Source organism: Myotis nattereri (genome assembly GCF_964212035.1).
Source record: "Myotis nattereri genome assembly, chromosome: 10".
In the NCBI taxonomy this organism is placed as follows: Eukaryota; Metazoa; Chordata; class Mammalia; order Chiroptera; family Vespertilionidae; genus Myotis; species Myotis nattereri.
In genome coordinates this window covers 68,131,655-68,148,546 of record NC_138085.1, presented here as the reverse complement: position 1 = coordinate 68,148,546, position 16,892 = coordinate 68,131,655, and the positions used below count along the sequence as shown (strand labels likewise).

The 16,892-nt window shown below is 42.9% G+C and overlaps 1 protein-coding gene across 2 annotated transcripts in view; it reads left to right on the top strand.

The window, feature by feature from the left end:
* Positions 1-15,991, top strand: part of RASGRP3 (RAS guanyl releasing protein 3) — a 78,259-nt gene extending 62,268 nt beyond the window's left edge. For both annotated transcript variants that reach the window (XM_081100612.1, XM_081100611.1), the window contains exons 14-18: positions 1,319-1,466; positions 6,218-6,254; positions 9,182-9,307; positions 9,641-10,005; positions 14,071-15,991. In XM_081100612.1, coding sequence (XP_080956738.1) covers positions 1,319-1,466; positions 6,218-6,254; positions 9,182-9,307; positions 9,641-10,005; positions 14,071-14,079 — 685 coding nt within the window. In that variant the 3' untranslated portion in view covers positions 14,080-15,991. The remainder of the gene's footprint in view (positions 1-1,318; positions 1,467-6,217; positions 6,255-9,181; positions 9,308-9,640; positions 10,006-14,070) is intronic.
* The last annotated feature ends 901 nt before the right edge of the window (positions 15,992-16,892 follow it).

Sequence of the window (16,892 nt, the reverse complement as noted above, 5' to 3'; positions counted from 1 at the left end):
CCTTTATGAAAGTTAAGTTACCCACAAGCTGCCCACTTCTTCCCTTTGTTTGTTTCTATGAGTAGCACATACATAGGACATAAACTTAAAATCATTTCCCAGTCTTTATTTCTTGTTCTCTGCTGATATTTTAGATGTAACTGAGACTTCCCAGCAGATATATAACTTTTTTCCCCAAAAAAATGAAGATTTGAAGTATTCATAGCTTATATGATTTCTTCGGTCAGACAAAGATGTTTATTTTGAGAGGAAAGTGGACCATCCAGGAAGAGAGTCTAGCAGGTTGCTGAAGATGCAGCACCAAGATCCAGGGGAACAGTCAGGGCTGGAGATGTAGAGAGTGATGTCTTCGGCCCAGTGGAGTAAACTGGAGTCCCAGGCATAAGAGCCGAGACGGGGCCCGAGGAATGTGATTTCGGGGGCTCCCCTCCCCTCATGTAGAAGCTCAAAGGAAGAAGTGGGTCCTGCAGAAGAGCCAGGGAAGGAGGATCATGAAAAGGGAGGGAAACACAGGCATCCCTGGAGGAGACACTGTTACATGCCGCCCACAGGTGAACAAGCTCAATGAATGAGAAAAGGCTGCTTGAGGCTGTCATTGTGGCCGTTTCAATAGAATGGTAAGGTTAGAAACCTGATCGTATGGTGTAAAGAGTGATGGAAGGAATGGGAAAAATGTCTAATGAATACTCTTTTTGAAAACTTTTGGAATTTGAGAAGAAAGAGAGAAAAGACAAGTATAGGAGATGGCATCAGGACTGAGGAAAGACATTTTTAGGAAGGAAGTCCTGAGCATATCGGTAAACAGAGGAGGAGTGGGTGGAGAGAGGGAGCAGAACCTGGGGAGGCCGGAGAGGGGGGATGGGAGAAGGACTTCCTCTGAGAGCAGATGACTCCAAGGGAGGGTTACCAATGGCAGTGGCTTGCCTGGCATCACACTGAGTAAACATGAGAATGGTGGGTCCAATGATCAGTTCTCTGCCTTCCTCTTGCAGTCTGATTCTTGCAAACTCTGTTGCAAGGCAAGGGGTAGAAAGGAGATGTCCTCCTGGAAGCTCCTATTTAGTAATAAAGGAGACTTTCTGTGCTATGGTGCACAGGACACACACACACACACACACACACACATCTGCTTACTAAGAAAGCCTTTGGCACTTCAAACCTATGAGAGGCCCTCTCCTCCTTTCAGACGTAACAGAGAAGTGAACCTTCCTCACCTGCTTTCAGCCACAAAGGTTTGGGGGAGTAAATGATTAAAGTGTGACAACCACTTTGCAATATGGTATTCAAAGATCCCTCCCTTCTTTGATTCTCTTCACAGGGATGGCCTAATAAGTAAAGATGAAATGATGGCTTACTTCCTGAGAGCTAAGTCCCAACTACACTGTAAAATGGGACCAGGATTTATCCATAATTTTCAGGAGATGACCTATCTCAAGCCAACCTTCTGCGAACACTGTGCAGGATTTGTAAGTCTGTCTCCCATTGGTTCCTCTTGTCTGTAGTTATTTGTGCTGCATTCTGAGAAGGCTCACCAAACAGAACCCGTTGACTGCCTTGGATCAGAAGTTAAACATGGTGGCTCCCTAAAAATGAAACTTACATAAAAAACAAAAGCAAGATCTGCAGGTTGAGTTATGTTCTTTCTAGGAATGCAGGGCTAGCCAAGATAGGGAAGACGGGTGAGCCTGTTAACTCGAGTGAGCAATTTCTCCTACTTACTCCCTGCCAGGGAAACGTTCCACCCAGTGAGCCCGGCATTCATCACTAATACTCATAAGTGGTGCAATTAAGGAGGGTATTCATCTTAGCCAGTTCCTCCCAGTTCTTATTTCACATGGTGTCAGTCACTAGAAATCCATCACGGCATGGCTCAGTAATTTTAACTCAAAAAGGAAAAAGACCTTTTTGGAGAGAGGATGGATATAACATTTACCCAGCACTTGAAGTACTTCCGTAGACATGAGTGTAATTAATCCTCATTACTAGCTGTGACATGGACATTTGACTCTCCCAATTTGCCTGTGAAGGTAGGAGGTCCAGAGAGGATGACCCAAGTTTCCCAGGATTGCACAGCCAGTAGTGACCAGAGCCGGGACTCAAATGTCTAAATGTCCAGCACCTAAATCCTGTGCTCTACCCACTCCACTGCAACAAATGAAGTTTACACACTTCATTTTCCCACATTTGATAAGTCTTTGGGAAACTAAGGTCAGCTTTGATCCTGGTATTAAACAAAGACTTTTGTGCCCTGGACATCTTCTAGTTGATGCCCAAGTTATAATAAGATGGAAAATGTGGTCCTCTACATAAGAGTGGCCCAGCAGCCAAGTGAATATGATTATTGCTCCTGGCTCGGTTATGTTAGCTTCATTCAGCCGTCAAGTCCCACTGTTGACCCATATTGAATTCACAGCTGATAGTATATGCTACTACTAAATTACATTTTCCCCATCCCATTCTTGAAGAACTAGCTTTGAGAGGCCCCAAAGGCAGGATTCTGTGTTTAAGCACATACCACTCTGACAATGGATAAATAAGAGGCAGTGGTTACCTCAAAGATGGCCCCAACTGGTCACAGCAGTTGATGTTGTCAAGGGCAAGGCCAGCCTAACAAGCTCTCTGCCCCACCCCCCACCCCCAGGGAAAGAGAGCTTCTATGAGCTTCACCACTGGAATTGCATTCCCAGACCACTTTATCATAAAAGAAATCTGTCTCCTTTTTTGTGTTTCTCTTTTCTGGTGGGAATTTGTGCCCATACGTATACCTGAAAAGCACTGAAGTGGGATGAGGCCATGCGTAGCTCTCAATTGCAGAGTGAGGCTCAGCGAACCTGCTAGGCCATGGCACAGACCAGCTGGATGTCAGGTTGAGATGTCTGTCTTTTGGTGTGTTGTGAGAGCTGGAAGGCCCTTATCAAATCTCAGGAGCTTATCTCTGCTCTCCAGTCCTTCCGGATGTCTCTCCATGAAAAGGACTGTCACCAGTTCTGTGGAAACAACAAGGCCGTGTTTCTGGGGTGCATCCACATTCCTCTCCCCAGCTCATCAGAGCAGATTTGCTGGCGCTAGGTTCTTGATGCAGCTGGGTTGAGGTAGAAAGCTCTGGACTTGGAGTCAGGAATCCTGGCTTTGAATCTCACCTCTGTCCCTTATATTCACTCTTTGTTCTTGACCAAGTTATTGACCATCTCTTTGTTTTCCTACCTGTAAAGGGGGTTAATACTTACCTGTCATGTTGTGTGTCACATAGCTCTGAGTAAATATATATTTTATATATTTTAGTGTTCCTTGATACTTGGGGCATTTAATGGAAATTAAATCATTAAAATTGTAATGTCCCTATTTTATTTTTCAAAAGATATTTAATCGTTGATACAATTTGATTTGATCTTTACTCACAAACATTTTTAAAAGCCCATTGGGTTCAAAGGGATTTATAACCATAACTCTCACCCTGGCTGGTGTGACTTCGTTGGTTGAGTGTTGGCCTGTGTTCCAAAAGGTCTCTGGTTTGTTTCCCAGTCAGGGTACATGCCAGAGTTTTGGGCTCGATTCCCAGTAGGGAGTGTACAGGAGGCAGCCAGTTGATGTTTCTCTTTCATATCGATGCCTCTCCCTCTCCCTTCCTCTCTCTCTAAAATCAATATAATCATATTTAAAATAAATAAAACTCTCTAGATATATCATTGAAAGGCTTTGTAGGGGAATGTAAGGAACCATTTATCAGTGACTGGACCACCTGCTTTCGAAATAAATTCCATTTTAAGGGTAAGAAAGATAGACAGACAGCACTTAAAATACACTTATTTTAAAATTAGAATTCCAGAACTGAAAGACTTTTGCTAATTCCCTTATTTCAGGGTCTGGAGAGTTAAGTGACTTCCCTAAGGTCACATGGAACCTTAGCAGCAGGTCTGTGACTCATCTCCAGGTCTCCTGACTCCCAGTCCAGTGCTCCTTACATCACAACCAATCCCCCAAATGTTACAGCAGCGTGAGGTCTCCAATCAAAGGACTGTGGGAAGTGCTCCTACTCACTCATCTACATGAGGTCACCTTCTCCTTGTCCTTGGCTGGCTCACTACCCAGAGCCTCTTCCTGCCCAGTGTTGTCTCCTAGTTGCTAAGCAAGGAGGCAACAAGCAATACCCTGACTTCCCCTCCTGAGAGGACTCGGGCTTGCCTGTATCTCCTTCAGCAGTTCCTGCAGCTATGCTAACAACGTGTCATACCCGGATGGTAGGATGCTTCCTAACGCTTACCCTTTCTTGTCCTAAATCAGTGGCTTTTGGTCCCCACACAGGGCACCCAGGAGCAGTGGCTTCCTGTCTTTCTTCCAAGCGACACATTGTTCTTTCCCTGCTTACTAGCTATGAGGCCTGGCCAGCTGAATTCACCGCTCTGTAGCTCAGTCTCATCTGTAAAAATGAGGAAATTATTATTTCCTATCCCACAGGGAGACTGTGAGCATCAAATGAGTTAATACACATAAAGAGCTTAAAACTGTGCTTCTCCCATAGCAAAACTCCAATATACCTTAGCTATCCTTATTATTATTGTTAGTGCTATTACCAAGGACTCAATGAGGTAATAATTTCTTGTCACTACAAAGTTTCCCAGACATGGAACCTTGCAACTTATTTAATTTCCTGGATCATCACACTTACCTATTATAAAAAAGGAACAAAAGAGATTATCTTGATGGTCCTTATGGCTCTGACATGATGTCTCTGCCCTGACCACCCACTTGCTTTTGCTGTATTGTCTCCTCCCGCCCTTGCCCAGTCACCCTAGGCACCTGAGGCCTTGCTGCCAGGCAGTTGTCATTATATATATATATATTAATTGATTTCAGAGAGGAAGGGAGAGGGAGAGAGAGGCAGTAGAAACATCAATGATGAGAGAGAATCACTGATCGGCTGCCTCCTGTACACCCCTCCCCCCCACTGGAGATTGAGCCCGCAACTCTGGCATGTGCCCTGACTGGGAATCAAACATTGAGCTGTGACCTCCTGGTTCATAGGTCATGCTCAACCACTGAGCCACACCAGCTGGGCCCCATCAGTTGTCTTAATAATTCTTCTTGTCCCCAATGTAACAAGTTGCCCTGTCCCAGGAGTCATTTGCAACTTAATAATGTAATCTGAAGAACCAAATAACTTTTAAGGCTCAAAGGAATCACTCTCCCCTGGAGGGATTTTCTTGTCAGAAGGAGGGTAAGGAGCAGCCTTTAGAATGCCCTTGCATCACTCCACATTGGCGGCTACTTATTCCCGTCAGAGGGCCATAATGCTTACACTCAGGGCATTGTTCCCCGGTAGTGCATTGTGAGGGACATCTCCATCAGCCCCAGTAGGCCACCAGCCCGGCTTCTTTCAAAATTATTTTATTAAGTAGATATCAGTCACCTAACCTAACCATTAAAAGGTTCGGGGTGAGCTTCCTCAGCTTAAGCTCAGCCCATTTCATTCATCTACACTGTATGTTCCTGGTGTCCCTGGTACCCACATGCAAGTGCTGTGACCGGCACAGAAAGAACACGGGAAAGCCCCTTCTTCACGGTTTCCAGTATGACACCACCAGGAAGATGCCCCGGAACTGCCTGGGCAAATGCTCCGTCGCTTCCTGCATCTCACTTCCTACTTGGTTGGCAGAATCTGAGCCTTTTCTGCATCCTTCATCCCTCACCCTCACCCTCAGCTCTGGCTCAGGCCAAACACTGAGCAAATGCGGAGAATGAATACACGAATAAATAGTAGATCCTTTCTTCTTCTGCTGAAGTACTAATGTTACTCAGAAAATAACCTGGCAAAATATAAATGCTTTAGTGGGATGTGCACTGCTTAGGTCACTTAATTCCCTGCAATGGGCACCTAGAGCAGCATGAATAAGACGAAAGCCAAAGACAGAAAAAGTCTCCCCCGGGAGTTTTGCTGAGAGTGCAGGTGCTAAAGTCCAATAAATGCACCACCGTCAGTTTCCCATCCCAGCTCCCATTTGGCTCCCAGACAGAAAAGGGAAGCAGAATTCCTGTTATCACCCAGCTGGAGCAGGCTGGGGGAGGGTTCTTCTATCTGACAGGAAGGGTGTCAGGGGCAGCTACATCCTGTTTGTGCTCCACTAGTCATCACACTTCCCAGGACTTCCTTCTTCGGGTCCTTGTTTTCTTTCCAGATTTTTCTTCAGATTCCCTGACATCCCTTTGTCTTTTGTTACAGCTCTGGGGCATTATCAAGCAAGGATACAAATGCAAAGGTAAATACGTGTTACTGTGTTAACATTTTTTTACAGGTGACATCTGGGACAAGAATCAAATTTGTCTGATGAAACCACAAAAGCTCTTAGCATGAAGGAGAACTTGGGTTTTTTGCGCCACTGGCAACTGAGGAGTTAATGTGTCTAGGAAAGGACTCCCCGGAGTTTGGGGGAGCCCAGACTGGGTTTTCATAGCTTGTTAAAGAGGAAGCACACACTTCTATCAGCCTGCATACATCTAGTCCCCGCGTCTAAAATATCATGCTCATAATCTTGCTAAGTGAATAAGCCAGTCAGAGAAAGATAAATACCTCATGATCTCACTCATTTGTGGAATATAGAGAACAACATAGACTGATGAACAGGGACAAATCCAAAGACAGAGAAACAGCGATCAGACTATCAATCCCCAGAGGGAAAGTAGGGGAGGGTGGGGGCAAGGGGAAGAGATCAACCAAAGGACTTGTATGCATGCATATAAGCTAAACCAATGGACATGGACACAGGGGGATGAGAGCATGAGTGGGGGTGGGGGGGAGGATAGGGGTTTAATGGGTGGGGGGATGAGGACACATTTGTAATACCTTAACTAATAAAGAATTTTTTAAAAAATAAAATAGCATGCTCATAATTATCAGCACACATCAAATAAGGTGGGAATTCTGAAGTGGGACAGGCCTTGCTGAACTGCATTGTATAAGAACTTTATCCCCCAAGGGGAAAAAAACACACATAATCAATACATATGCATTGCTTTCCACTCTCACACAGCTATTCCTTTCCCTGGTAAGTCACAGATATTGATGAGAAGAGAAACCTTAAAATGTACTTTTGTCCCTTTCAATGAATTAATTCACATAGCTCCCCCATTTAGTTAAAATATATGAACTGAAGAAATACATATGTGATGATTGTAAACACATGCAAATTACTAGGCATTTAGGACTGTGTTTGCTGTTTGTAACATGATTATTATACATGATTGATATTTGATTTAAGAAATGGCTGAATATTTTATGCAGACTCTTGGTACTGGTTCTTTTAAGAACCTGATCATGCTCTTGAAAAATATAATAAAACTGTTGGTGATGGTGGGAATGGCATCAGGTGCTAGACTGGTGGGGTCGGACCAGACCTGGGTTCAGCAACCTCGGTACTTGAGTTCTGGCCAGGAAGGAACTCAGAGCCAAGACTCCAACTGTAAGAGAACATTTATGTGGAAAATCACAGAAGGAGGAGACGTAATTCATAGAAGAAATGGGCTTAGGAAACAAGTTATAGAGACAAAAGAAGGGCCCTGGGAGCTTAGAAGTGAGGCAGGTAAAGGTGACTTGCCTGGGGGGGAGGAGGAGGGAGGAGAGGAGGAAGGGAAAGGCTCCGCAGGGCCCCCAGAAGGGAGAGGGGGCTGGGTCCTCCATCTTAAGGGTTTAAGGGTGGAGATTTTAGGTTAGGTCCCAGGGGAAGATCTCAGAATATTCAGCAGCTTTCCAGGTGTGTCCTTTCAGGGTCGGGTTCTCCTTTGATTGATTGGTTGGCACCAGGGCAAAGGGGTCATATTTCAATGCAGCTGGTCCTGAGGTCAGCCTTGGGGTCACTGGTCTGGTTTTGCTGCTTTTCTGGATGGAGCTGAAATACAGCTGAGGCCAGGATGTTACCTCTAGGGAGGAAAGGCCAGGGGATCCGAATGGCATGACCACCAATGTGCTAGGGGAGGAAAGGTCACTCTGGGCACGAGGCCCCATCCTGTAACTGCCCTTTGCTAGGCACCCAGGGCTTTCCACCCTGGTGGCTTCTGACCTGGCCCATGGTCCTGGCTCTGCTCACGTCTGTCTAACTGCCTCCCACGAAACAACAGAAAGAGACATCTTGATCACAGGATGCCTTCAGATTACTCTTGGTCCCTTGTGATGCTTTTTTCTCTAGTCATATTTCGGTGTTTGGCCCTCATTTTGCGTGAACAGAACACTTCCCTGAATCTCAGTGGGAGCCACATTCTAGTGCTCAAAACTCTTCCCTTTAGTTCTTTGTATCACTGTCTTAGTCTAACTTGGATTTTTACTTTCATGCAGCAAAGATACTCCAGTATCTTACGCCCATTAGTTTTATCCTGGTTCTGTCCCTTGTACCCTAAAAGACAGACAGATACACACACACACACACACACACACAATTTTATGAAGATGAATATCAGTTAAACTCTTGGATCATCTTTGTACATATGACATTTTCTCTTAAAGGCGCAGAGAGTGAAAAAACTAAAATAGACTGAACATGTGTTTACAACTTGATCTTTCTGTGATGTCATTCATTACAAGACCATTTGAAATAAGACCATTTGGGGAAAATAGGTATTGGAAATCATTAGGTCCTCTGATGGTAAGAGAGAAATATACTCTTTAAAATTATCCTATCTGCTCAGTGAATCTAAGGGAAATGTAGGACTGGCATCAGACGAAAAATTTCTACACCAACTAGCAATTAATATTCTGCTTTTTTAAAAAGTAAAGCATTCTAATGGGAAATTTCACAGACTCTACTTCTGGCCCCCATTCTGCCTCTCTGTGGGGACTCTATGGCCTGGGAAAGATCCCCAGGCTCACGGTACTTGCATTTAGTTTGGGGCAAAGGCAACTCCTCACCCAACCTAGCCCCTGCTTGTTGGCTCCCAGCACCTCAATGAACTGTGTAGAAAAAGAAGCTGAACAAATATAAGAGAACTACAGGGATTCCAGACTGGCAAGAGTCCCACTGGCCCTTTTCCAGCCCCTAGACATACCCTGTGAGCCTGAATCGGGCTCTGAGAGTCAACACAGAATCCCGGATGGGGGAGGGGAGGGTGAACAGCTCAAGTGCAACCCTAGACACCCAGTCAGCACCAGAGGCACTTGGTTCTCACTAACCGTCTGTGATGCTTTGGGATTTTTCAGACTGCGGAGCCAATTGTCACAAGCAGTGCAAAGACCTCCTGGTTCTGGCCTGCAGGAGATTCGCCCGGGCCCCCTCCTTGGGCAGTGGTCATGGGTCGCTGCCTGGAAGCCCCTCATTGCCCCCAGGTAATGTCCTCTACTTTCTTTACTACCCCCGTTTCTCTCTGCTCCCCTTCCCACACCTGGACCTCAGCTGGGTTCTGGATCTAAACCTGGTCAGAGTCATTATAAACCCCAAGGCATTCTTCAGGGTGAGCAGCAGTGGCTAGGGCCTCGAGTTACCTCACTTCTCTCTGCTTTCAGGTCTAGCATGCAATTCACCTGAAGCCAATTTCATTCTGCCTCTGGCCTCTTGCTCTGGGACCTGACCTGTCAGACTCCTGTTGTTTGTACCAACTTTGATGGTTTGCTACGAAGCAATCAGATGCCCAATAATCACAATAATTTTTCCCCTTGCAGTGCAGGATGAGGTGTTCGAGTTCCCTGACGTCGCTGCTGGACACCAAGACCTGGACAGCAGAGCCATCACTCTGGTTACAGGCTCTTCTCGCAAGATCTCCGTGAGGCTGCAGCGGGCCACCACCAGCCAGGCCACCCAGACTGAGCCTGTGTGGTCAGAGGCTGGCTGGGGAGACTCAGGGTCCCACACCTTCCCCAAAATGAAATCCAAGTTCCATGACAAAGCAGCAAAGGACAAAGGCTTTGCCAAGTGGGAAAATGAGAAGCCCAGGGTACAGGCTGGCGTGGATGTTGTTGACCGGGGCACCGAGTTTGAGCCTGACCAGGATGAAGCAGACATGGGTGAAACCAGACAGGATGGTGAGGTCAGTGCTGGGTCAAACCACAAATAAATCAGAAGAGAAGCTGGCAGGGCTGAGATGAGTGTTCCAGTGAGTTCAGGAGGCGGTTTGGTAGTTTTGAAAGCGGAATGGTCGGGAATCAAGACATGTCACTTTTTGGTTTCCCCACTGGCTGGTTTATGTGACCTTGGGCAACATAGTTTTTTCTCTTTGGACCTCAGTTTCGTCATGTATAAAATTGAACTGGATGAGTCCTAAGACTTAGTGAAGGTGGCCATGTCTGTGTACTGAGATGATGTCCCAGGGACCCATGACTGTTGTGTGTATTCATTATACCAGTGTGCTATACTAATCAGCTTAGTTTTCCAAGTTAGAATCAGGAGGTAGTGGAAGTGATAAAAGAGAGTTGGAAACTCTTACCCCTATTTTAAAAGGAGGCTTTGACCTGGCTGGTTTGGCTCAGTGGATAGAGCGTCGGCCTGCGGACTGAAGGGTCCCAGGTTTGATTCCCCAGGCTTGATCCCCAGTGGGGGACGTGCAGGAGGCAGCTGATCAATGATTCTCTCTCATCATTGATCTCTCTCTCCCTCTGCCTTCCTCTCTGAAACCAATAAAAATATTTTTAAAAATAAATAAAAGGAGGCATTGACAGGCTCATGAAGAAGGGAATGGTGAGAATGAGACATGGGGACCTCACGGTTCTCTAAGCCAGACTCTGCCTCCACACAAAAATTACACTCAAATCATCCAAAGCAAATTGGGAAGCATATGGAACTTGTTAGAACAAGCTGAAACTATAAATTGATTCAACATGGACTTAGATAAATGTATTAGTCAACAATTCATAGTGTATTAAGAAAAGGGATTTGGGGAAATTGGTGTCATACTCCTAACCTTCAAAGCAGTGTCATGGAGGGCAGCCATCGTCTCCCTATTGAATCGTCTCATAAACCGAATATTGGGTTAGGCAGAGATCCTTTTGGATCAAGCCAGTGCTCTTTATTCTTACGGGTGGCCCTCCACATTCCACACCCTTCAGGAGACCTAGACTCATAGTCTCCGTAGTTTCCCAGGATGAGAAAAACTCCAATGACCTTTAATTAAAATTCCTCTAGTTCCTTCGTCACTGACGACAATAAGGAGGCCGCACATAGCCTCAGTCATATGAAGTTTATTGTAAGTTCCTGCTGAGCCATTTTGTTCCTTTCTTATAACACCAACTTTGTTTTAATATTTTTTATTGGTTTTGAGAGAGAGAGAGCAAGAGAGAAACATTGATGTGAGATTGATCAGCTGCCTTCTGCACACTCCCCACCAGGGATCAAGCTCGAAACCCAGGCATGTGCCCTGACCAGGAATCGAACCAGCAACCTTTCAGTGCATGGAATGATGCCCAAACAACTGAGCAACACTGGCTGGGGCTCTTATAACATCAACTTTAAAAAACAGCTTCACTGACATATAATTTACATACTATCAAATCTACCTATTTAAAGTGTATAATTCAATGGTTTTAAGTATATTCACAATGTTGCACACCCATCATTACATTCTAATTTTAGAACATTTACACAATTCAAAAAAAACACCAAAAAAACACCCTGTGCCCATTAGAGGTCATTTCTCATCTCCCCACCTAACCCTGCCCTAGGTAACCAACTAATTTACTCTCTGTCTTTGTATATTTGCAATACCAACTTCATTTATTTTAATTTTAATACATTTTTATTGATTTGAGAGAGAGGAAGGAAAAGGGGGAGAGAGAGAGAGAGAGAGAGAGAGAGAGAGAGAGAGAGAGAGAGAAAGAGAGAGAGAGAGAGAGAAAGAAAGAAAGAAAGAAAGAAAGAAAGAAAGAAAGAAAGAAAGAAAGAAAGAAAAAGAAAGAAAGATTGAAATATTGATTGGCTGCCTCCTACACGTCCCCTGCTGGGGAGAGAGCCCAAAACCTGGGCATTTGCTGTGACCTGGTATGGAACCAGCAACCTGTCAGTGTATGGGACGATGCTAAAGCAACTGAGCCACACCAGCCAGAGCCCAACTTTATTGTTAATGTTCCCCTACTAATCAGCTTGGCAAATATTTCAGTCCTATCCAGTATTTCTTTTAATGGTCTAACATAGTTAGCTTGGAATATAAAGGTGAATAGGGAAAAAATCATGATTTCATGATAGAGGAAGATATCGTAGGGCAAGATCTTGGGGTCTAAAAAAAGGCTTTGGGGAATTCAGGAAAGTGCATTATATTTATGTAAAATTATATATATGCACCTAGGCTCACTTCGGGGCAGAGTTTCTTAAGAAGGTCTGCAGTCCAAAAAGCAGTGAGGAATCAGCGTTAGATTTATCAGATGGTGCCTGAAATTGTACTAGTCACTCCAAGTACCAATTCAGCCTGCAGAGGCCATTGCCATGAGCAATGTGGCTGTTATTGAAATCTCAGAAAAAGAGCTTCTATGGTAGAGTAATAGGATGCCCAGCCAGAGCTCTCATGGACCATCTTTGAATTCAGACGAGTACCTTTGTGTGTTTAACTAGCCATGCGGTCACTTCTATTGGCTAGCACCGTTCCAGTTACTTAAACCTGGCTCTGGGTTAGGTGTAGAACAGCCACTTCCATGGGTAAGATTTCCTGATCTTCAGTCTCTATAAGGAAATAGAAATAAAGATCTTTATTTCATTCTTTAGATATTGGACCTTTATGTTCATGTGTTCCCTTACCCTTTCAATTTTTTTATCTCCTAAATCATAGAGATGGTTCACTGACCACTAGTACTTAATTTTATGTGTGCTAATTGAAGAAGACAGTATGTTCTTATGTAAAATGTATTGGTGTACAGTCATACCCTCACCCAAACCAGCAACAAATAAGAAGACATTTACCCTTGTTTAGGGAAAAGGCAAGCAGGAAAAAATGTAACAAAATTACACCAAGAGTTAAATATGTAGGAGTTTTCAAATTTAAAAGTTTTTCTGTCGAGCAAGACCAATGAACGGCTTTAGAAGGAATGGTCTACACATTTATTATTTCGGTTCAGATGATATTTATGAGTCTGATAAGTAAAAATGTTGAACAGACAAAGAAAGTAGCTGGGTTTATGATCTGTATTTTTCCTTCCGTGGAGTTCGAGGATTTACATTCATTTTGAAATATAAGGGTGTGAACATTTTCTGTGGTGGTGGATACCATTCCACCAATAAGCATTGAGCCCTTGGATGGCAAGAACAGGTCAAGATTACTCACTTGGCAGTAACAATATTCATATTTTCTTTATAATGCTTCTTTGTTTTTTTATTATCTTCTGCTAACTCAAAATAATTAAACATAGAAGGGCTAGGAAGTGGTGGACTTAACAAAGTTAAATATGTTTATAAACCTGTAAATATCGGTATAGATATAGATCTTTTTCCCTTATAAATGTTCTCAGTATCCTTATACTAATATACTGTATATTATGCATTTCCAAAAGGGAAACCTTTCCCTGGCCAATTTTTCTCAGTGGTTAGATTAGAGCGTCAGCCCTCGGACTGAAGGGTCACGGGTTTGATTCTGGTCAAGGCCACATACCTTGGTTTCAGGCTTGATTCCCGGCCCCAGTCGGGTCATGTACATGTGACAACCAATTGATGTGTCTCTCTCATATCAATGTTTCTCTCGCGCCTTCCTCCTTCCCTTCCATGCTCTCTCTCTCTCTCTCTCTCTCTCTAAAAAAAAAAAAAAAAAAAAAAAAAAAAATCAATGGAAAAAAACATCCTTGGGTGAGGACTATAAATAAATAAATAAATAAATAAATAAATAATAAAATAAACTAAAATAACAGGGAAACCTCCACAAGGGATATTTCAGGGACCGAGTACCCTTTAGGCAGAAGTGTCCTTCTTGGCAAGCATCCTTATTGGGTGGGAGCCTCTGTATGGACGCCTTTAAGATTTCATGTGCTGGGTGGATACATGATCTTTTAATTCTCTCTAAATCTTGAGAGTACAGATTCTGATCACTTGAGATGGTCCTTCAAATAAACAGCATTCTAGAAACACTCTTATTTTGTTCAATGAGACACAGCCATGCACCAGGTTCTGATTTGTATTGCAGGATGGCTGACTTTGGGCTGAAGACACCGGAGGCAATCACGTGGCATTTGGAAGGAGCAAGATGAGAATGGCGGAAGAACCGTCCAGCTCTCAGGAACTTACCTGAAAAGATACGTGGACGTTTACTGCCTAGTGACACCGTGGGATCTCCCTGACTGGACTGTGGGACAGAGGATTTGCCCTATGAACTATTTATTTCCTCCCCCTGCCCCTGGTTAGGTGCCGCAAAGACTGTGTTATGTAGTTGGTGGTTTTCCCATGTATCTTTCTCTAGAGCCATTCATATACGGGTGAAATGAAAGCTTTTGTGCATGTACTTGATACTTACTCTCTAACTCAGACTTTGCTTTTTTGTGAGGATATTATTTCAGTATTTTTATATACTTTTTGGGGGGGAGGGGGTTTTAATGAGGAGTTGATCTTGAGGGTTTTTTGTGTGCTTTTTGGATGGGACCAGGACTTAACATTTTCTTGAGGGACAGGATGCTATTCAGATCCTGGAAGGCAGTGATTCTTCTAAATGACCATCTGATGCAAGGAGAAGCTGTTTACATTTTGTTTTTTGTTTTTTTATCACATGGTTGCTATTAGGATGTGTAATAAGTCACACATTTATATATCACACAAGTCTTACCAATTCTGCATCACTAGGAAGCTCCGACACAGCCATGAAAACTCTCCTAACAAAACAAAAAAAAAACTTTCCTAATATTTACAATTGCCATAAATTACGAATATTGTAATTTATTGTAAATTAACTCTTCTTGTCCTACCTGACTAGGGTTAGTCATTTTTATTAAGACTTCTATTAAAACTTCTATTAAGAAATGTGAACCACAAAAAAATCAGTTCACATCTTTGGGGATAACATTTAGAAGAAACACAAACCACTTAGGGAAATAGAAAACAACCATCAATTTTTAAAAACTCAAAGTAGTTCTAAGTATTTCATTTGTTAAAAGAGAGAATTTTGGGTTGTAAAAGAGACCTAAGAAATTACCATCCATAATTAAAGAGCGTCATAGGAAGCAAATCACAATCCAGCTTTGATGAACAACATTTCATTTGAAATTTTAGTGTCAACATTTTATATATCTTTGACCCAAAATAACTCTCCGTGGGCCTGTTTGTTACATGATGAGAGGAGAAAGCACTTGCTTTAAGATGTTCAAAGTAGAGATGGGATTGAGCCTGGGGATGAGGGCAATGACCTGCTACCAAGTGATCGGTTAGCAACTGTACCTACAGAGGTTCACTGGTCTACATGTGGGAGTTTAAGTGCATATATAGTCCATGTAAGGTTAAATTCATTTCTGTTTGGGGCAGTTACTTCAGTAAAAAATTGCCTTTCTTCTCTTTTCCCATTAGGTCATTGAGGACAGTTCTGCTCAGCAAACATTTGTTGAGCACCTGCTCTAGGCATTTCCTATGCTAGATGCACAGAGACAAGCAATGCTTGGTCCCTACCCTCAGAAGCTGAGAGCCTATGGGCATTAAGGCAAGGTGGTTGCTTAAAATACAGTTTCAAATTTGCTAGAACTGGCATAATTGTGCAATTCGGAGATGGATTTGCAGAGATATTGAAAATTAAACGAAGTTATTAGTTGAAGGAGCCGTGACTAAGCCAAGTAATAAGAGAATTCACCATATGGAAACACCTCAGAAGGTAAACAGCTACCCCCAAGTGTTGGTTTTATGTATATATGCTATCTATTCTTATTCATAAATGCAATGAAATACATGCTAACAAAATTAAAAACAGAAAATTGCAGTTTAAGTACAAGCAACCTTTCTTGTGTTATTGTTGTTGTTTTTTAATTTAAGAAAATTCAGGAAGAAACTTGTTACTAAATGTTAGACTCTTCTTTTTCTTTTCAGAACAATTATATTCTTGCCACTCAGTATGGGCTACTTTTGAGTATAAAACAAACACGAACAAAATAAAATAAAACAAACATATGTGTGTACTTATGTATAAACCAAGTGTGTATGTATATAAATATGTACATACACTATACTATTTGTAGAAATTTGAGTCCATAATGAGCAACTTAATAATTATGATTCTATCATTTACTCACAACCAATGGCAATTGTGATGTTTCCAATCTATCAATGTCTCATAATCAACAAAATAGGCAAACCCATGGTGGAGCAGAAGGATATTCCTTCAGACCTTCCTTTTGTGGTTTTGGTGATCATGGTCACCTTTTAGGTGGAAAGAAAAACAAAACTCTTAACAGCGAATATTATTAGGTATCAGGAGAGGATATGCTAGATGATGCAACTGAGTCTTCATTGAAGGACATACAAATTGGGTTGAGGCGTTTTTATATCTGCCTAAACCAGAGGATGGCCCTAATGGTATTTGAGCCAATTAGGTTGAGTGGCTGCTTTTTAGAGCAATAATGTCCCCAGATTTCTATGGTAACAGAGTCTCTCCAAAAGTCAGAGGGGTTTGGTATTTAATAATGCAGGACTCCTACAGCAGAGAACTGTTATTAATGGTAGGAGTGTAATATTCCTAAGATAAACACATTGATTTTGCCAAAATATACAAGACTCTAAACCAGCGGTCGCCAACCGGTGGTCCATGGACCACTAGTGGTCTGTGAGGTCTGAAAAGTTGGCGGCTGCTGCTCTAAACGATTGAGGAGGTAATTTCAGTCAAATGAGATTACAATATACCTTTGGTATGCAATCCACAACCAGCTTTAAATCCCATCTTTCTCCCTTAGAGTCATGAGATCCTATTTGAGCCTCACTTTCATTATTTGAAAAAGAGAGTTTTCACCACCTTCCTCAACTACCTCATAGAGTTGT